At 39.0% G+C, this 22,845-nt stretch overlaps 1 protein-coding gene across 1 annotated transcript in view; it reads right to left on the bottom strand.

The window, feature by feature from the left end:
- Positions 1 to 1,644: 1,644 nt before the first annotated feature.
- Positions 1,645 to 22,845, bottom strand: part of TNKS (tankyrase) — a 181,122-nt gene continuing 159,921 nt past the window's right edge. Inside the window, exons 21-27 of the mRNA XM_082374938.1 lie at positions 21,721 to 21,841; positions 20,410 to 20,507; positions 18,402 to 18,476; positions 17,582 to 17,687; positions 16,787 to 16,973; positions 13,650 to 13,806; positions 1,645 to 7,676 (exon numbers count right to left, since the gene is read on the bottom strand). Of these exons, the coding sequence (XP_082231064.1) occupies positions 7,590 to 7,676; positions 13,650 to 13,806; positions 16,787 to 16,973; positions 17,582 to 17,687; positions 18,402 to 18,476; positions 20,410 to 20,507; positions 21,721 to 21,841 (831 nt within the window). The 3' untranslated portion in view covers positions 1,645 to 7,589. The remainder of the gene's footprint in view (positions 7,677 to 13,649; positions 13,807 to 16,786; positions 16,974 to 17,581; positions 17,688 to 18,401; positions 18,477 to 20,409; positions 20,508 to 21,720; positions 21,842 to 22,845) is intronic.

Here is a 22,845-nt window from a genome sequence, read left to right on the forward strand (position 1 = left end):
CCTACATCAGCAGCTGCTCACTGTGTGTCTTGGAGGTCCAGGTCTACTCTGTAGTACCTGGGTTCCAATCCAGCAGAAAACACTATTTAATTCTCACGGCAACTCCCTGAACTAGTAGTAGGAGGAGACTCATTTTGAAGATGGGGGGACTGAGGCACCGGGAGGATAAGGAGCTTCCCGAGGTCACATGGTGAGTAAGTGGCAGAGCCAGGCCATGAACTGAGGCAGCCTGAGGGCAGAGGTGGTGTCTTCATCCTATACGGTCTTTCAGCAAACTTGTTGCACTAACAGACTATCTGGTCGCCTAAACTTCTCATTGTTAAACTTGTTTTCTCCTAGGACCCCAAGAGCACTTGACTTGTGTTATCTTGTGTATCTTCCAAATATTCCTATTAAATAACTATTTGGCAGAAAGTATTCCTACTTGGTAGATAGAAAAGTAGAGACCCAGAGTCCCCATAGAATTTCCTGGGAGTTGTGAAGCAACTTAGTGGTCCACGGCTGCCACGGCTTCTTGACGACTCCAGCCTCTTCATACAGCCGCAGATTTGCATCCATGGTTATCTTTTTTTTTTCTTTAAACCATTATAAAGAAAAGTGAAATATAGTTAATTCACAATGTTGTGTTAGTTTCAGCAAAGTGATTCAGATATATATATATATATATATATATTCTTTTTCAGATTCTTTTCCATTATAGGTTATTACAAGATATTGAATATAGCTCCCTGTGCTATACAGTAGGTCCTTATTTATCTGTTTTATATATAATAGTGTGTATCTGTTAATCCCAAGCACCTAATTTATCTTATGCTTTGTATCACGTACTCCTGATTTGTAAGCAGAATTATGGAAGTGGAGATGAACAGACTTACTTTTCAAATCAGTCCTTGGCTACGTAAAGTATGCCAAGAATCGTACTAACAAAATGAACATGTCACCTACACATTATCTTACATAAAGACGTTTTACTAGCCCTACAGGACAGGTGGGGATTGGTCAAGTGAAGGCACACACCACCCCCTTCCGCTTCTGCTCGTTCTACGTCCAGGTCTTCAGAGTAGATGCCAAGCAGCAAATCTGGCAGCCAGGTCCCAACAGTGGGAACAGATGACCTCTTATTCTTCCCAATATAGTGCCAGGTGCTCCTTCAGCTTGGCGGCCTGCTGTACTGCCTTATGATTATAAAGTAATAGGAAAGTGAACCGTGCCCAATGATACAGGTTTACAAGTGTTGTTAACAGGGTGTGCTGTCTCTAACCTGAGTCCCAACAACCAAGGCAGTATCACCACAAGAGGCAGGTAGTCCACTCCCCGCCCCCTCCCCCAGTATGACAGGAGGAGGGGGGCAGTGACAGGAGTTTGCGGCCCCTCAGGCTGCCCTGGGAGTCGGTGTGATTCGCTGCGGAGATATTTCTAAAAGGCAGCTGTGCTTCTCCTGCTAGTGCTGTATTTCAGTGACTCCCACGTGGGCTCAGAGGTGAGGATAAGGCCCTTCACACAGGTCTCACTAGGAAGATGAGAGGGAGCTGTTATTCGTATTTTCCAACAGTTTTAGGTCAGTTGCCTTAAGGTTGGTCAGGTTGAAAGGAACAAACAGGCAAATGAAAACGCTTCAGAGCTAACTGCTACCCACATACAGTATACTTTAAAAATGTTTTTATTGAATATTAAACAATTACAAGTACTGTAAGTTAGACATTTAGCCAAAGCACAATTACTGGTTAAATATAATCATAAAGATGTCTTAAATAGAAACCCACCATGCAGGCAGGTTGAGTTCCTTGATGCCCTCTTTTGGAAAGTAGAGGGTGAGGGAAAAAAGGTGCCATTCCACGTGAAAGATGGTGAAATCTAGAAGAATTTACATGCTGAAAGCGATTTTCCACAGCCAAATTGATAGGGTTGCCAGATTCAGTAAAACAAAACAAAACAAAGCAAAAAACCCTAGGATGTTCAGTTAAGCTTCAATTTCAGATAAATAATGAATACTTTTTTTTTTTTTACAGTAAATATATGCCAAATAATGCATGAACCATACTTAAGCGAGACAATTATTTGTTTATTTGAAATTCAAATTTAACTGGGTGTCTTGTATTTTGTCTGGCAATTCTACAAAAAGACAAATGCAAAAAGGAAAGGAAAGGGGATTGGAACCCCCTGCCACTGGTGGGTCACACAGAGACTACAAATGAAAACAACACCAATGATGAACCAAAGAGTCACTACATTGGTTACGTACACAGACCAACATCACAATGAGAAAATACAGTTACTACTCCAAATGCTGCTGCCAGGAAACACTCTAGATTTCCTCAAAGCTGGTTTTGTAATGTGTTTGAGAAACCTTGTTGATAAAAGTACCTTTTTAGTTTGTAGGTATCAGACAAATACTACTACCACGTAGACAGGGTGAGCTTGACACAGTGGAAGCAGAGGCAGGTATTCTATACACATGAAGAGTTTAAATATTCTGTGTAATGAATACAATGGTTATATAGTCAAGGTCATCTTCTAGGTCTAGGCTATTAGCCTTAAAGATTTTGGTTCTTTTCTAATTTTTACTGTTGTGTCCTCTAGCTTTTCATCCTGAACCTTGGGAGGGGCCTGGGAGTGTGGGAGGGACACCCCCCTACCAGGGTTTAACTACATTTCTCTGCAAATGCTAGGAATCAACAAGGGGCTTCAAGGGCTGCCTGCAAAAAAGGGTAGACAGATGGAAAATAACCAAACACTCTGCATTCTAGAGCATGAGAAATCTGTTTGAAAAGATGGGTGGTGGGCTGCGTGTAGAGATGTGAAAGTGTAAATCACAAAAGAAAACACGAAAGAATGAAGAGTCAAAATGCAATCATCTCTACTGTGTGAATGTTATTTCAAAGGAGGCACAACCCTCTGGCAGATGTTTAAAACTGGTCACATCGTGAGCACGTTTGGTCTTAGAGAGTATATAAAATCTTTAGTTTCCTACTGCTTTCCACTTATCACCGTGGTTTATATTTTAAAATGATTACAAATCAGCTTGTGCAACACTCAGATTCTACATGGTATCACTTTATGAGTTGCTGCTAATCCCCACATGCACAAAACTTAATGGGTTTCAAAATCTTTCTAGCATTTCTCTAAACCAGAAGATTTGGTAGCTGAGGAAGTTCAGATGTAGAGAAATTGGGATGGATCAATTCTCTCAGCTCCTTTGCACGTAAAGGAGCATTACTTATGAAGCAGACTCTCATTAAGTATGCTTACCAGGTGTGAGATACATGGAGATACACCCAACTCGCTGACACCTTTCACACACTGAGAAACGGAATTACAACTCTGTATTTATTAGGATATAAAAGGTTAAAAAGTTTCTGCCATAGTTAAGGCTTTCTTAAGAAGAAAGAATTAATTTCAGAACTCACAAAGTATCTGAAGAAGCCTCACTTTTTAGGGTGGTTTTAAAAAAAAAAAAGCATTTCCTTTTCATATGCTAGACGTGTCCAGCCAAAGCGCAAATATTATCTTCACAATCACTGTCTTTTCATTTCTCTGTCACTGATTTGACAACAAAGAAGTTTAACTTCAGTCTTTAAGTAAATTTCTGACACATGAAACCCTATCTTTATGCCAGTTTTAAGTGTTGCCTGAATGACTAAAATCTATAGCTCTATGCAAGATAACTGCCCAACAGAAAACACAGAAAAAAGGCTGTTTATCACAGATTATCATACAAATGGGATCTGGACACACTGGGGGAAAGGTGCTTAAAAGTACATACCATCTCTGTTTGAAAGCAATTACAGAAATCCAGAAGGTGCACACGTTTTAAAAGGGAGGGCAAGCTGGGACGAAGTGAGAGAGTAGCATGGACATATATACACTACCAAATGTAAAATGGATAGCTAGTGGGAAGCAGACACATAGCACAGGGAGATCAGCTCGGTGCTTTGTGACCACCTAGAGGGGTGGGATAGGGAGGGTGGGAGGGACACGCAAGAGGAAGGGGATATGGGGATATATGCATACGTACAGCTGATTCACTTTGTTATAAAGCAGAAACTAACACAACATTGTAAAGCAATTATACTCCAATAAAGATGTTAAAACAAAAAAAAAGGGAGGGTGAGCAGTGGCCAAGAACCTCTGTGCAGTTGGGAGACTTACTGAAATAGAGAAAAACGTAGGCAACTCATTGTATTCTAATGCTGTCTTCCAGCACACACCAAAATTTTATTTTTTTTGTATAAAGGCTATAATAATAGAATATTCATCTATATTACTTTATTTGCCACATTCAGGCATTTCTCTGCATATATCAATGCACTTTGCTATTTTGAGAGCAAAGGGAAATTACTGTAGCCACTAACATCAAGTTCAAACGAGCACAAGGGTGCCATTTCACGAAAACATCCTAATATTGTTTATTCTACTTATGTTACCGAAAAGCTAGAGATTCCAAATTCCAAGAAGAAAAAGGTAAGGAAGAATCCTGGTTGTACTGCTATTATTTTGCATAGAATTAAAACTCTGGGTTCCATGCTGTCATTTGTTGACAAAGTGGCAGAATCTTCTGAGCAGAGCACGTGAGGCTTAATACCCAGTTCCAGTTGCGAAGTGGATACAGAGGTACGGTCGCCATATGCAAGACTCGAGATGAAGAAAGGAGGAAAATGAGAGGGGTCAAAGGTAATTGCTGGAGCTACTTATAATTCCAGACTAGCAATCTGGGGAAAAGGGAAGGAGGCCAAGTACAAGGAGAAAGTGTCCAGTCCAGAGCACTTAACTGATGCCAATAGCTAGCAAACTGGGCCATCAGGTCTAGAAGCCCTTTGATGTCAGACCTGTGGTGGAACCGGTGGAGGCGTCTGGATTCTCTCTTCTGTATGGTTTGGGAAACAGAGGGGCCACTCAGGGGAGGCCACACTGGAAGTCCTCACTTGCTAGTGTTTCTATACAGCGTGTATACAAGAAATTAAGTGCATTTTAGCCTAACTTAAAGCCATGCTTTTGAGTTCCAAAGGGTTTTTCACACTGCTATGGGTGGAAATTCCAAACGCAATCAACTTTTGCTAACTTGAATGCACTCATGATGACCTTTGGTTTTCAAGTTTTGAAAAAATGTATTTGGCTCCTGTGAGACATCAATGAACCCATTCTCTTCAGCAGATGAATAATATGTACACATTCTTTCAAGAACTACTATATACTTGAATCATTACGAGACAAGAAGCACAGCAAATGTCCTCCTTACACACAGTACCTTCACTTGGCACACAGAACATCAGATAGGTAACATGGGCAGTTTAAATACTGAACCACAGTTTAACTTCTCAAGTGTAAGGCTGAAGTTTAAAACTGGCACATCCGTTAATCTAGTTAGTATGATGGAAATAACATATAACCACAGTCGGGTAGTGGCTTATCTTTTTAATGAAGCTATAAAGATTTCGGGATCTATACCATATTAACCCTTTTACTTAACTAAAAATCACAGCTGTGTTTACCATTTTAAACTATATCTAATTGGGGAGGCAAGTAATATACACTTTCACAGCTACTGAAAACTACACAGATGCCAATTCCTTCAACCCACTGTTACACACAGCAAAAAAGAAGGAAGGGAGGAAAAAAGCCCTCAATGGATATCAAACTTGAGAGCTTCATGTGGAATTCTAGTGCTATTAAACAAGTAGCCAAGACACAAACACCCAGCTTGGGTCACTAAAACTTCAATAGAAGCAACAACTGAGGCTAATTCTTGATTTAATTTTGAGGACCCATGCAAGATTCAGCTATAAAACTCAAAACTAGTTCCCGATGTCTAGTTCTAGCATTGGACTCAAGCCAAAAGGAAAGCAAAATGTATATTTTAAGAGCCTATTCTAGAATCTTTGCATGTAACCATTTTATTTTTCCTCAGGAGATTAAATGAGGTCACAGCTTAATCAGCCTGTATTAAAAAACAAACAAGCAAGTTAGTTTTCAGGACTTTAAGTTGAAATGGCAAGTTTGCATCACACTGCTTTTCCTTTTTTTCATCACATTTATATTACTTTTGCTTCGAAGCTGAGTAGACGCACAGCATGTCAAAGTAAGTAAGTTAATGCACTTAATTCAATATTCAGTTAAGGTGAAAAGGTCAAGCGTGAGAACTGTAATGGATAATCTTTTACAAGTAACAATGTGCACTTGACAAATGTTGAGAAAAAAAGCGAAACAAAGTAGTGACTTCAGGAAGGAACAGTATGGTTATTTCTCCACTTTCATTTAAAAAATAACTGAAGGAGCTTTGGTTTCCATTTTTGTTCTCCTTGTCTACTAAGAAGTTTGAGAAAATTGTTCAAAAATTTAGTGCAGGGACCTACATAAACTATCAGAAGCACCTCACTCAAAATAAACCCCAAATCTGGAGTAAACAAAAACGTTCTTGCATCTGTGCCTATCTAGTGACTAAACCGGATTTGAATCCCAGCTTTCTAAACTAGAGAAACAATAAAGTAATTGTTTTGTGACTCTAATGAAGCACAATAATTCCACTGCATTTGGAAATCAGGCAGCTAGTTCCGGAGGCGACAATTCTGGCGGTGCGGGTGGTGCGGGTGAAGTGAAGAGAAGTCGTGTTTCCTGTGAGGAGTCCTCGCTGTCCTTTCCTGCGGTCCTATTATCGCACCACAGGCCCCGCACGCGTCGTAATGCTGCTTCTCCGGGATTCACAGGCCTCGCTGGCGGTCTCCCCTCTGAACGTCACAACGGCATCGCTCAAGCCTCTCGCTGGCTGGGCTCTTCCTGGCCCTCCAGCACCGTCCTGAACACCTCGGAGGCAGGCCTGAGTTGGAAAGTGCGAGTGGCTCTCATTGGCTTCGACTGCTCTGAACTTGGGAGCTCCTAAATCAGGTTGATGTTTGTGCCTTTCCCTTGTAAGACTGGCCAATCAATAAAAGGAAGCTGAAACGTGGTGTTTTTCCTTTCCATCTCAGTTTACGTTGATAAGAAGTACAGATACAAAATAAATCAGTGGAAAAAAAAAAAAAAAAGTAGAAACTAAGCCTTGCTCAGCCAGAAGCTTGGGTTACATCACTAGTGATTTTAGTCAGTGTGACTTTGTGCAAAATATCCTCAAGAAGGCTCGGCTCATTTTCAAAGTAACAACAACAACGACAGCAACAAAAAGTGAATGATGAATGTTCAGAAAAAACTAAAAATGAACCTGTCATATGTGTATATCTACTATATACACGTGCCATATATAGCAAAGCAAATGTAGTGTGTGAATTGTGAACATTTGGGAGAGTACTGGTTATGTTTTCTTTTTTCCAAGTCTAGATTGAAGCAATCCTGTCTTAGCAATGGATAACTACAATGAAAATGAGCCTGAGATATGTTAAAAGGCCGCCCCTGTAAACATTTCCTCAAAGGGAACAGTAGCAGTTGAGTATGTATCAGTTACTCATACTATATTCATCACTATCGCAATGCTTTATAAAAGACAAACAGCTTATTTCTAGGCTGTCAGGGATTTATAGAATATTGATTTTGTTGAGAACAATCCACTGTCATCCAGTCCCAGGTTGAAATCCAATCTGGCCTTTACCAGTGGGCATTCACTAGGTCTTCTGCTCTGCGGCTGCCGCGGTCTGTGAAGGAGCTTCCGGCTTCATGATCTGGTAGGTGATGAGATACTCTGGGTATGCCTGGAAAGGACAGGAAGCAAAACACATCACCCTCTGGGCAGCTAAAATACTAAAGCCCGACTTAACGTGGACGCCTCAGAGGCTGTTTATCATAACCCATACTCTACGTACACCCAAGAGCCTGCGAAGGTCAGCTAATTCACAGGCGCCTGGACAGTTAGGCGGTCCACCTCCATATTTGTATATAAACCTGTGTCAATCCTATAATCCTAGAATTGTTATAATGTTATTTCTGCTTTTGAATACTGTAAAATGGTTACACTATATTTATCCCTCACTAGAGAGCCACATGCCATAAACAGGAAAACTAAGGCAAGAAAAAAATCTCTTTCTCACAGCACCTAGCATAGTGCCATCACATAGCATGTTTCAGGAAAAGTCTGTTAAATGACAGAATAATTCACTGAACTGATTTCAAATTAATCATAGATGATGATGTAACCCACTGGGTGAGGAGGAAGAAAGGCAACGTGTGCTGAGTCACCAGTAACTCAGAGGCAGCAGTTTGGAGGTGATTTTTACAAGTTGACTAGTTAAAGGCAATTTTTACAGGAAAGAAAATGACTCTGATGAAGAGCCTCCACCCCCTGTACTCCCTCCTCTTCTGTGTCTTCTTTCTTGTAGTAAAACCGAAGGCTCGGTGCTCACGGTGGGAAGCGCACTTCTTGGTGGGAGCAGGAAGAGGAAGCCTGACCAGGAAGTCGCTACAAACCTTAACCAGAAATCCCTACAAAGACAACTGGAAGGGGGGCAGGGTGAAACCGTGTACACTACCTAGGAATTCGTCAACCCTAACTCTAACATAATGATAAGACTCGACTCAATATCTCAGAGTGGTCTGTGGCTGAAAAATAGTATTCTTTGGTGAGGTAAGTGTTTTGGGGCCCCCAAATAATTTGTTGAATGCTGACCTAGAGAGAGTAAGATAATGGAAAGAATGAAGGATAAAAAAACTGGACTGTTTAATACTTAAAATGCAGAAATGAACACGTGATAGATTTATTGAATTATTTCTTTATAATTTTACACCTCTGCAGAAACTGTTATATGTCAGGTGCCTCCGCTTTCCTCATCTATAAATGGGAACAGTAATGATACAAAGATTTTTGTGAGGATTAAACACAAAGATCCTAGAATAGGTTTGGCATAGTAAAAATCGAGTTTGTGTTAGTTATTACTATTAACATTATTATTCTCATTCATTAAAGACTAGTTCTTCTTGAAGAGGTCTCAGTAAGGATTAAAAAAAACAAAAAATGTACATATGTTTTGAAAAGTTATAACTGCTTCTATTCACGTAAGGAACCATTATCACTCATAATATTCTTTTCCAAAAGTCCAGTCTGTTTTGGTTTGACTTAAAAGCAGCAACGGCTTCCATCTTTAGTACATACGTAGCTGGAATAACTAAGACAGACAATCCTCATCACTCCTGACTTTCCAATCCGGAGAGCAATAACTAAATAGTTTGTAGTTTTATTTTATTATAATGTGAACACTGCTTAATTGATGAAATGGTTTTAAATGGTATTTTAGTTTTTAGTTACTAAAACAAGGTAGGTCAGCTATCTACTGCTAATTCTAGAGTTGGGTATAAAGAATCTAGGAAGGCTCAAAAACTGGTAGAAAAATGGAAAAAAACTGGTTAATCAACCAGATAGTTTAATGGTCAAGAAAATTATCTATTCATCACCAATACACATATATTGAGCATCTAGTGCGTACAAAGCACTCTGGGGTAAGATATGGACCCTGCTGTCAAGAAGTTTCCCATTTGTTTGGGAAGATAAGCCAGACAGAAAAAGAAGAATTTAAAACTAACCCCAGTGAGCATGTTTTAAGTGTCAAAAATGAGTGTGAAGCCCACTCCTACTTCCTTTTGTCCCAATGAAATTTAATATCTATGATACTTTGTATGATACATCCTTTTGCTTGCAGAAAAGTTGCTTAAGCAAAGGGATCGGTAATGCAAGCATTTGAATTTTGGTAGTACACTATCTTAGGAGATTCCTGACACATGTAAATTTTAGGCAGATTCTAAGACACTAATGGTATGAATGACTTACAGGTCCTTATCTCTTGGTTCCTACTGATTAGGCTACTGAACTGCTTCTGTGTACAGACTGAGATAGGAATTAATCACATCAAAGTCCAGAGGGATTTAAGGCAAGGGAATCACTAAACTGCAGGACTAGAAGGGCCCAGGATAAACCAACAAACATGGTTTCCTGTCAAGTCTTACTTTAAACCCATGCTGGTTGTAAAAGCATAGAGCATATTTTTAAAGTACCTACAAGAAAAGATTCAACAACCACTTTTAGTAACTGACTTTCAGAAAATTCTTCTTAACCCAAATCCTCAATGCTACAATTGAAACTCAAATGCTTTCAGTTTATTCTCCACAGAGATGAAGAATCATGCTCCCTTGAATGATTTTGTGTATTTGAAAATCATCCTACAAATCACTGTGTAGTCTTCTGTTCTCCAGATTAAATAACTCTGCATTGTTCATATCATTTCAGTAAAACAGGCCACATGTCTGAAGCAGCCAATGACCAGAGAATACCTCCTCTATTGTCTAATTTAATGTGAAGCTTAAAGTACAACGCACAAAAAAATCCCTGATACTCTAAGTCCAGTCATATACTAAAATCAGAACTATTTTTCTTTCAAGCACAGTGCAGTTAATTTTCAACACATCTTTTCAATTCCAAAGAAACAAATAATCCCACCAATAATAAATAATACTCCTCGAACCAACCCTCTGAATAAAACATTTACGTATTCTTGAAAGTGTTGATACTAAGGGTGAAAGATGATTTAAGGTATAACTAAGGGGAATGAAAGAAAAGTTAGCAAAGGAAAAGTCCACCATAAATCAGGAGAAATTGCTCACGGGCAGCGACTCAACTAGTAGACATTAGAGTAAACACTGTCCATGTGGGAAGCACCTGGATACGGAAGCACAGGTATGCTCCCCTGAAACAAAACAGCTACTACACACATTTCAGTTTTCAAGGTACTTTTTTCTTTCAAATATGATTTGGACCACATCATTCTCTAAAATTCTTTTAGCAAGAGAATCTAAACAAGTTATCAAGTCAAACTACTTGGGAAATGGTTGAAAGATAGGCAAATACTAGAAATGTAAACCTATTATTAGTATCCCTTATTATTTCTTTCCACCCAAATGTGAAAGAAATTCTATTTCCCATAGCTAACTTACAAAATCTTGAAAAGTGTATGGTAGAGAAAACTGAAATCACCTATAATCTCAATACCCAGAGATAACTGCTCTTCTGTTTTGGTTGATTCTGTGTTTAGCATATACCATGTAAATATACTTTTTAATCACAGGCACATAAATATACTAACATTCATTTAAATCATTCTTTTTTTGTTGAATATTTAGGTTGTTTAAATTTTTCATTATGATAATCAACATAGCGATGAACCTTCCTGTAGGGTTTTTTTGGGGTGTGATCATCACTGATTATATCTAAAACAAACTTCTAAGAGTGGAATTACTGAGTCAAAATGAAAGTGTTTTCTCTAGAAGTAGGGAGTTTCTGATTTATACAGAAAAATTTGACAAATTTATTCTTTGGTAGTTTTAAAACTTTTATTTGGAAACAACTGCAAAACATATTAAGTTGCAAAAATTAAGCTAGTACGTAAAATACCTGTATACCCTTTACCTCCATCCAAATATTGTTAAGGTTTTACTTATCCCATTCGCTTTATCATGTGTACTTCCCCCACCTCTATATATACTAGGCAGACAGACAGACAGACAGATAGATTCAGTTACGTTTTTCCCTGAGCCATTTGAGAGTAAGTAATATACCTCATCATGGTTCTTTATCCCTAAATATGCCAGTATTTATTTCCTAAGAGTAGGGATATTCTCTTACATAAATTTTATACTGACATAATACTTTTATCTACCTACTGTTCATATTTCAATTTTATCAGTTGATCTAATAATGTCTTTTCTCTTCTAGTACCAGATCCAATTTGGGGGCAGAATCTGAAGTTACTTGTCCTGTCTCTTGGGTTTCATTTAATCTGAAAGTTTTCAAAGCCTTTCTCTTTTATAACATTGACATTTTTGAAGAATCCAGTCTTCCCCCCAATTTTCTTTTTAATAGAACATTCTTCACTTTGATTAGACTGAGGTCATACATTCTTGGCTGGAACACTGCATAGATGATTTTGGCTCTTCTCAGAATATGACATCTGGAGGCACACTCTGTGTGTATCTGTCCCTCATTGGTGATGTTAATTCTAATCATCTGGTCGAGGTACTGCCCCCTTTCTCCAAAGTATAATTACTGTGGGTTTCCCCCCGTCCTTTGTAACTAATAAGGAGCCCATGCACAATCCTCTCCGTATCAAAATTATCCCCTAGATTTAGCATCCATTGATCTAATCCTTACCATGATGGCTGCAAATCTAGTACTTCCTCCTTAACTACCACCTGCCCTTGGCTTCCTACTGTAAGCAAAGCTTTCCTTTCTCCTTCATTTATTTATTTATCTATTTGTTATCAGTATAGAAACATAAATTCGTATTCTTTCCAATGTTTTAAAATTTATTACTGTACTTATTTTGATGTTCAAACTATCCCAGATTTGGCCAGTGGGAGCCACTTCAAGCCAGCTCTGAGTCCTTGTGACATGCTCCTATCATTACTTTTGAGCACTTCATTACTTTCTGTTATAACACTATGTCGTTCCGGGCTCATCTTGTTCCTATTCTGCTCCAGCCCTGGAATTAGCTGTTTCTCCAAAGTTCCTTTTAGTGGGGGTTGGTATTGGAGACCAAGATCTGGGCTTTAGGTGTGCTTATTGCTACTGGGGTTTCTTTGCTTTCAGCAGACAGTGCTAAGAAATACATGCACATATATACTCATGCTTACATGTATCTCTTACACATATACCTATACATACATATTATTTACATGTGTACATACATACAAATACTAGAAAGCATCAGTTCATATCGATACCTCCAATTTCAGTCCGTCCCTAGCGTCATTTTACCTTCCTCCATTCCATATTTATATGTCTCTTCTTCCACAATGAGAACCCAGCTCCCAAAATTAACACATCAACACATTTACTCATTTGCTCAATCCTAGAATACAGCTAAAAGAGTTTCAATGCTTTGCCCATACCACCACAATCAACAGATCTACTAAATGAAACCCAGGATTTGTTTGCAACTCTTCCCCCTACTCCACACCTGACCCGGCCCAAGATTGTTGGCATATAAGAAAATAGTTTTCATAGTTTATTTGTATATAGTTAATTTCTTCTTTCTCCTTTTTTAGTTTTCTCTAACAGTGTAGTTAAAGTATCCATTTGAAATTCAATTAAGTTCAGACAAATTGATTTTTGTTTCTAGACAAATCAGTAGGCATTTAGCAGTATTGTGAGAGTTAAGGCCTGGATTGAAAATGATAGAAAGTTTTCCTGTTTGTTGACAATTTTATCTTGGAGCCTCAAGCATTTGGCAGAATTCAATGTACTGTAGCTTTAAGACTCAGAAAGCTATTCTTCTGTGTAAGTACCCTGATCAACTCATGTGACCAGCCTGTGGCAAGTACATCATGGAGATCTTTGAATGGCAGCTACTCTTAGCTCTCCATGCCATGTGGAGGCATGAAAGACACAAAGCGTTAATTCAGAACGGCAGGCCACAAGAGCTGCACGAGATGCCACACCTTTATTTCTCAGCCACCGTCTTGTTCACACTGTATCACCTGGCTGACAGGTGAATGGTGGGATCTATGTATAAAGATGATATCAAAGAATTTTGGTATGCTCATTTTGAACTGAAGCAACTAATGCTGTCAAACTATGTGGCGGATATTTCATTAAATGGTTTTCTTTAAGTCTTACGTGGTCTCTGCATTCTGAATCTACTGTTTATGGTAGCTTGGTCATGCTTATTCCACGAGCACCATACCTGCTCTCCTCTGTAGATGACATATTCAGCATAGGCCAGCCCATTCACACTCGGCCTCCCAATGACGGAGTGATGGCCTGGTGGGGCGTGAGCCATTTTCATGGTGCTGAATTGCAGAAAGGACTTGCCAAGGGTCACTCTACAGAAAAGCATTTGTCTGAAGAAAAAAGGAAAGCAATCTTAGAAGGACATAACTGTTAGGTTTACTGATTTTTTAAAAAGCAGTTAATATAAGGCAAGCTAATTTAAATGTCACTTTTATGAGTAGGAATAGGATAAGATTTGATATACTGATTTACTATAAGCCGTTAGCAGGCTCAATAGTTATACTTAACATTTAAAGTTTTGGGGTGGTTTAGAAATCAATCATAGAAAACACTTGGTAAGTTTTTGACTAGTGGAAAAAGGACAAATACTAGCAAAAACTGTGTTCTGGAAGGATGCATGTGGCTGGATAGGAAGAAAGTGAAGAAAATAAGCAGATGGCAGCAGCATCTGGAATTAAGATTAGGCTTACTCATTATGAAGAAGTAAAAACTGGGATGAGATAAATAATAATAAAAGGGGGTTATATATAAAAATACTTAGCTTAACTGTATGGCTGGAAATTATACTACCTGAGGGACACATGAATTGGGGCAGTTGTTAAATATTATAGAGGAGAAGAAAGATTGATTGGAAAGAAAGTGTATTATATAAACTAGGGGTTGGCAAAGTATGGGCCAAAATCTAGTCTGCCACCTGTTTTTGTAAATAAAACTTTACTGGAACACATTCTGGAACACATTCTGGAACACACTGCCACACATTCCTTTATATGTCACCCATGGCTGCTTCTGTACTACAAGGGCAGAGCTGAGTCACTGTGACAGGGATCATACAGCCTGCAAAGCCTAAAATACTTACTTTGTAGTTCTTTAAAATAAAAGTTTGCAAACCCTTAACAAACACTTTAATAAATATTTTAACTACGCTATAAGATTGGTCACACTGTTAACTGTAAATACCTGTTATTCAATCAAATAGTTTACTTTTAGTAATGGAGTATGATCTTTGCATTGTGACTAATCAGAGATATTATTTTGAGTAAAAATTGTGCCAGACCCAGTTTAACTGAGTCCTGCCTGGGCTGGCTTTTTTAGCGTGATGCTACTGATGACCCTCTGGGATGCTGGCTTGGCACCAACTGTATCGTCCTATAGGTCCCAGAGGAAAACGTTTGGATCTGCATTAGAAGGAAGCTTTCTGAGCTCTATCTCCACACTGTGGTGGTGCTCCAGTGTCACTGGACTCTGCCCGCTCAGCCCACTGGGCCCACTGCCATGGCTACTCCCAGTGTCCATATGTCACTCAAAGCTTGACCTGACAGGCCCTCGCTTTCTGCCTTTTGCTTCCTGCCCCAGGGTGTCCCTGTTGCTGTGGAGACAAAAGAAGATGCAGGACCTGCCTGGCTGGTCCGCGAGGCTGGTACCAGCTCACGTCTGCTCACCGGCTTGCCTTGTGCCTTGTGTGCATCCTGCAGACGCAGCGGCCCCAAGGTGGGACAGCAACGCCCTGGGGGGCAAATGCTGACCAGTGCAAGACAGGCGCCAGCACATAAATTCAGCCCTCTTCCCCCATGATGTACTGCTCTGAGATGTAACAGTTCAGACCGTATGAGTCCAGGTCTCATGGACTGAGCAACCAACTGCACTGGTTATGAAACCATGGCCAGCTCACCGGTGCCCCTCCCTGTCTTTGCTCTGCCTCTTTCTCCGCCTCACTTCCTTCTGTGCCCTCACTCCTGCTTCCCTGAGGTTGCACTTGCCAGGAAAGTGCTAGTTCATAAGCTTTTGCTTCAGGCTCTGTTTTCTAGGAAATCCTGGCCAAGACATAAACATGTGTGTCTAATTTTAATAAGCAACTGTTAATCCACATCTACGTTCACTTTTACTGTTATTTAGCAGTTAGGTTTGAAGCAACAAAGGGAAATTTCTGCAATTATATATCCTTGGGAATTTTTATGTGTTATTAACCACAGCGACCTTAATAGAAAGAAGTTTTCTTCTGGACATAGGGCATCTGTCCTAGAACTGCTGATGGCTACCATATTTTTCACAACGAAACTGAGAGAGAGAAGTTTTAAGGTGAACAACTATAATGAATTTCATGGTTATATGGGTCTTTCGGAGGTTTCAACTGGATTACAAGGTATCTTACTAACTTGACTTTGCAAAAATAATGTAGCTGGTTAATTTAAAGAGGAATGCAATAAGTTGCAATCTTTGTACAGCACAATTCTTTTTGTGTCTTTTCCAATGACAGGTAAGGGAATGGTATTTTTTTCACTGACTTCTGAGAGTTTATGACATTCTCTCAAATTTCTGAGTTTTAAAATCCCATTTAAAAAGCTAATATTCATTTGTTTACTATTAATTCCAAAGTTATATTCTGAGGTTGGACTTCTAACTAATTATATACCCTGCCTTAAAATATCACTAGCAGAGTCAGGAGCAAATTAAAGGTTCTACGTGTTTATAGAAGTTATGTGCTTTAGTTCAAATGTGACTTTAGTTCAAATGTGACTGGAGGTAGAGGTTCTTTGTTCCCCAGAAATAATTCTCAACCTTGTTCTGAATCTGAAGCAAGGAAAGTGGAACCCAGGGAGAAAGCCAAAATGGAGGGAGCTTCACCGTAACCTATGACTCGCTTTTACCACTGCTGTCAGCTCTGCTGTCACTACTCCTATTGGGGCAGGGGCTGATCAGCTATTCCCACGCAACCCCAAAACAGTCCGACTCATTAGGAGTAAGACTGAGGATGACCTGTGACTTCTGCAGAGCCTGAGAATCCAATCTGGCTCATGACTTGAGGCCAGCGACCGTTACACAAACGGCAAGATGCTCACCTGTGGCACATGTAACACGACTCATCTGTGGCACATATAACACGGCTCACCTGTGGCACATGTAACACGGCTCACCTGTGGCACAGGTAACACGACTCACCTGTGGCACAGGTAACACGGCTCACCTGTGGCACATGTAACACGGCTCACCTGTGGCACAGGTAACACGACTCACCTGTGGCACAGGTAACACGACTCACCTGTGGCACAGGTAACACGACTCACCTGTGGCACATGTAACACGACTCACCTGTGGCACAGGTAACACGACCGGTCTTTGTGCGCGGGGCAGCCTGTTCCTCCCCCAATTCCGTAAACGTACTGGTTGCTTTTAGAAGAGTTTTCAGCAAAATAAATCCCGGCACCAAACATTCCTCCTATATATGCATGTCGCTCATCAAACCCTTTATGAATAATGGCATTAATGAAAGGAGAACCTAAAAATATAAAGACAGAAAGATCAGTTTTGAGCGCTTTTCTAGAATCTCAATTAGCTGCATACTATTTGCACTTGGCAGATGAATACTAATTAATAACGCCTAAATGAAAAGTTTATTTTGTAAGATGGTCTCCTTACATACATTATTATCATGTACTAGAATCTTATCAGGGCCCCATAGTGTTCACCAAGCAAGGGTGTTATATGGATTTTGCAGATGGCATGAGATTTTAGATAGCAAAGTACAACGTGGCTTTGAAAATACAGATTATTTTAAACCCAGTCCTACTTTAAGCAAAACTAGATAATCTAATAAACTAAAACAATTATGCTAAACTACAACAAAAATAGTATTTCACTATCTAGATGGCTCAGTGTGCAACTTAAGTTCTGAGACAATTTCAGATAAATTATTTTCACTGTACATGCCTTGGAAAGCCTGTACTAACATGTAATGCATTAGAAAGCTGGTACTAACATGTAGTTAAAAAAAAAAATCAGAACAAACCATTTGTAACACAACACTAATATAGTCAGTAACACAGGCTTTTCACCCTATTGGAGTTTGCAAACGCCCAGAGAGATAATGACCGTCGGCACACTCACCGTGAAATAACATGCGCTCGTTATGGTGGTTGTGATTCTCCTCAGACACTTCCTTCTGTCTGTGACAGAATCGTTCTCTCAACTTCTTGTTGACAACTTTTTGAATCTTTAAGGATGAGGAAGAAAGAAGTGAATTAGTGAAATATATATTAATTGGTAGTTTATGATTTAAAATAAGAAGTATGTTTTCCTTTAGGGAGGTTCAATTTTTCTTTTTTGTTTTGTTTGCTTAAAACATTATTTAAAAATGATAAAGTTGCCAGACCAGTGTAATTCAGTTAATACTCTGGCTTTTAGTGACATAAGTTTCAGCTATAGTTTTTGTTTGTTATTCTCCACCATACCTAGCTATATCTCAAAATCAACTGAGGACTCATTGAATTTCAGGATACAGGGGCCTATAAATCTGTACTTTCAAAAAGCTCCCCAGGTGATTGTGATGTGCACTGGTGTAATTTCAATAGGTCCATTAACCCAAAGGGTTAACCCAGTCCCCAATTGATTTTATTCATCTTCATGACACCCCTCTGAAAAAAAGCATATGGCAGTCATTTATTCCATGTTATAAATAAGATACTGAGATTAAGAGATACATGCATACTGATATAAACACCGACTCAATTAGATTGAAAATCCAGGCCTTTAATGCTACCTTGAAATAGTGATACCAGAAATTACTGTCAGCTATGGTCCAAACTAGTGGCTGAGCTGGGAGTCCTATCGCCATGTTTGCCTCACTAACGCCAGCTGCTCCAGCCTATGTTTGCTGTTCAGGCAAGCTGTGCAATCCAATTTTCACCCTGAAATTTAAACAACTTACTCGAATGACATTGTATCTGTTGAAGATGCCACCAGCATTACCACCATCTCTGTGTTCGCGAATTGTACTTTGCATCTATAGAACAAAAGAAAGTAACTTTCTGAAAATACGCCAGTGTGTAATTCTGAAGACATTCCTCCTGCTGTTTTCAAAAGTTCAATTCTATTATATTGTGTCACTGATGAGTCTAAGATTCAGCACTAATAAGTAACTAGGAGTTCACTATAAATTGGTCAACAAGTTTAGTGAAAAAGTATTTCTGGTGAGAAAATAGTCACAGACATAAATATTAAACTTTTGCATTTTCTATTTATTTTCTAATAAAAGCTTTGAAAGGTTTTTCTGTAAACACAACGGGGTAAAATATCACATTAAGTCATCTATATTACTATTTTATGTTCTTGAGGAGAAACAACATCGTGATTAAGTCAAATTAAAACTCCTCACATTGGACAAATACACCATTGGACTAACGCTAAAAATAAACACAACAAATTTTTAAAAATCAGTAAATCTTTGTTCCCTAGGTGAAAAATTCCACGTTATCTCTTTACTTTGGGATCTCAAAGTATATCCACACAGATCAGGGGAAGTTGGGTATAACGTGTAACTAAGTGGAATAACTTTCTTCTGACACTACTCACCCTACTTCCACTCTCCAAATTAATAATTATGATGGAAAAGTAAAATGTTTTAAAGACCTAAGTTTCTCATACAATTGACTCAAAGAGTTGATTCTCTATCTTACCGCTCCATTTGTGAACTTAGTCACTACATTTTTGACCTTATTATCAAAATTTACTTACTACTAAGAGAATGATTACACAATAAGACATGAGAAAACAGGATGCTTTCCTGATAAACTGACAAGTACAAGCTGAAATACTACCCTGGGGTAAGGGTCCTAAGTCCCTAGAATGGGAATAATATCAGCACTAATTCGGAGGTGGAAAACAAACAAAAATGTAGGCATGTCTTTCTCTGCAAAACAGTGGAATTAATTCGGAAGTTTATTTATTACGATAATGCCATTAGGCACTTTGTTTATTATTTGTAAGAAGTGAGGGCTAAGCCATCAGATTTCAGAGGGAATCTCTGTGGCATCATCTCTACCAGATAGATAGATTCATACAAATAGCCTTAATATGGTGCTTTAAAATAACTGTGACTGCAGAAATGAAAGGTGACTTGAGTTATGGGGCAGATTTCCTAAGCACTCTTGAAAATTCGGCATATTATTTTATAATCACATTTTATTACTTTGCATGAAAATAAAGATGAGAAGATATTTGCTATCTATGAAGCAAGATGCTCACTCCATATTATTCTTAGGTAGCATTTTAACAATACAAGAAAATAGGGCTTCCCTGGTGGTGCAATGGTTGAGAATCCACCTGCCAATGCAGGGGACACGGGTTCAAGCCCTGGTCTGGGAAGATCCCACATGCCGCGGAGCAACTAAGCCCATGAACCACAACTATTGAGACTGCGCTCTAGAGCCCACGAGCCACAACTACTGAAGCCCGCGCGCCTAGAGCCCATGCTCCACAACAAGAGAAGCCATCGCAACGAGAAGCCGGCGCATCGCAACGAAGAGTAGCCCCCGCTCGCCGCAACTAGAGAGAAGTGTGCGCACAGCAACGAAGACCCAACGCAGACAAAAATTAAAATAAATAAATAAATTTATATATATAAAAAAAACAATACAAGAAAATAGTTCTAATAGGGTCCTTACTTGTATGAGTTTCAAGAAAGTCTCCAGAATAAAAAGATACATCTGGCCCACCCACTGGCAATCCTAGGGTTATGATGTGAAAGCAGTGTGGTATAATTCTACTCTATGGTCCTATTTTAATGTTGGCAATACGCCACCACAATGACTAAGGGAGAGAGAATAATAGCTGGCAAGCGACCGTAAGTTAATGTAAGACAAGCCTACCTCTCTTGGAAAAAGAGGTTTAAGCACAGATTTCAGGAAAAGATAATTAAAAATTTTCATGTGCATTACCTCTTCTTCTACTGACTGATATTCTTTATCTTCTGGAGCAAGATCCAGCAAAATAGTTCCCTGATTAACACAGTGAAAAGTCAAATAAGGATTGGTGCCTGCAGGAAAGAAAAATTAACATATTAAACAAAGGTCCACACTCTTCAGGCTCTATTTTGGGGAACACTTGTCATAAATAATAGATATTTTGGAACAAGTCTAATGTATGTGCAATTTGAACCTAATATATAAGGTTGTATTAAGCAAGTACATCCAAAGACAAGAGAAGTAATGGAGATGTGTTTGGGGATCAATTTGATCTGTTCTTACAGAGGTCCTTGTACATACACACAGCAGGCTCAACAATTATTTGTTGAACTGAACTCAATCATGAACATACATGATGCTGATACAAAAGAAAACACAGTGTGATTACAATGTAGTGTGGTCTAAAATATAAGAATTATCCTCTAAAAGAATTATTATTTGTGAGATGACTTGAAATGGTCACTTATAATAAGTTTAAAATACACTGTTCTTGTTCATTTCATTACCCGTGTTGATTTAGTACAAATAAGCAAGACTCAAGCTCAACACCTGTTAATGTTTAGTTTCATGTCACTCTTGCAATTTTATTACCTCTGTAGACTAAATGACTAATTCAAGTTGTTTCCTTTCTCTCCCTTTGCTTTCCTATAGCGAAAGCACTTCTAACAAACAGAGAACAGGGAGGCACACAAAGGAGAAAGATAGGCGTGTAACAGCAAAGTACAATGGAAAAAGACTGAGCTGACAGTTGTGAGGGAGGGAAAAAGACACAAGATAAGGTAAGAGAGAAAGGTCAGATTATGAAAAGCCATGCTATGAACATCTGATTTTCTCCTAAAAGCAACAGCATTCTATTGAAGGATTTTAAGCCCTGGAATGATATGATCATATAGTCATTTTGAAAAGTGTCTTCTGGTTACAGTGTAGGGAAGGTACCAGAGGGGAGGCAAAGGCAACTGTCGGAGATAAGCTGGAAGGTGGTTGTGAGAGTCCAGGAGAGAGGTGACAGTGACAGGGATTAGGTGACAGCAGTGGGAAAGGACAGAAGCACAGATTCCAGAGATATTTAGGATACAAAGTGTTGGGGGAGAGGGAAGAGTGACTCTGATTTCTAGCTAAAGCAACTAGAGGGAGAGCGAGGTCAAGGATGGAGACGGGGAGGCAGGAGGTGCCACCCCAGCTGAGGGCACGAGCTCTGGGGTCAGGCCACCTGAGCAAATGCCAGCCTGGACACTTATCTTGTGCCACTAATTTCTGAAATCTATTTATTTTTTAATAGCTTACCTTGTTGTCCACCTAAGAGTCTTTCTACTCCCTTGATTAATTTATGGCGGTGTCCGTATGCATTGATGCCTATTTCTTTCAACTCTTCATGACCCATATCAGCCAACACATCTAGTGTAATCTGAAAAATGAATCAAAATTAATTGCTAAATCTTTAACAGTTCCTCAGAGGATGAAAACTTTTCCATTTGCCTTCAATGCTATAGCATGCAGTCAAATTAAGAAAATTCTTCTGTTTCCTTTATAAGCATGAACTTACAATCTTCTTAAAGTTGCCCCCATAAACTTATCAGCTTTTTGCTCACTTGAAATACTCCCTAATTTGCTTTCAGTCAATGGAGAATTAAAATAGGAGAAATAATGCTATAGAAGTATAAAATGATCACTGCTATTTTTCCTTTTGATTATTTAATTCTACCACATTTTGCTTGCCTCAAGATATAAGAGGGAACAACCAGTAGCTTGAAAATGGGGAAATACCAGATCCCAATATCCAGAAGGTAGCAGAGGTGAATGGTAGGGAACGGGAGAGGTGTTCAGCATAATGAAACAGAAGAAGCTTTAGGGAAGTAGCATTTATATAAAAATAAGAAAGGACTTCCTAGTGCTAAGAAGTATCAGAGCATGGAAAAGGCTGCTTTAGAAAGTAGTAAGATTTATATCACAAGCATTTAGTTAGATTACAGACCATTTTATATAGAAACTATATAAAGAATTCCAATTTGGAGAAGAAAAAAGAGAGTAGATAGATGGTTTTTAAGCTCTCTTCTAAATTCTCAGATCTAACAATCCCTGAAGCCTAACATACATTCTATTTTTGTACAAAACAATGGTTTTAAATTTTTGGTTATTTGTCCCTGTAGATGGAGACGGTTAGCTGCCATGACTCAAAATTACCAGATTCCTTTGTTGACTAAAAGGAACTGTGACTCTACCGTCACCCAGTGGCAGTGGTCTGAAGGCACAGGGTGAAATCTTGGGCGGCCACATTTCTTGAGGGATGAACTGCAATTTTCAGCTCAGAAGAAGCTGGCCCTCTGACAGCCCAAATACTACTTCACAAGATTAGCCGTTGATTTTCTCTTTCCTCTGGAAATTGAGAAATCCTTTGAGAGACACTCTTTT

This window comes from Balaenoptera borealis, assembly GCF_965194805.1.
Source record: "Balaenoptera borealis genome assembly, chromosome: 21".
NCBI classification, from domain to species: Eukaryota; Metazoa; Chordata; class Mammalia; order Artiodactyla; family Balaenopteridae; genus Balaenoptera; species Balaenoptera borealis.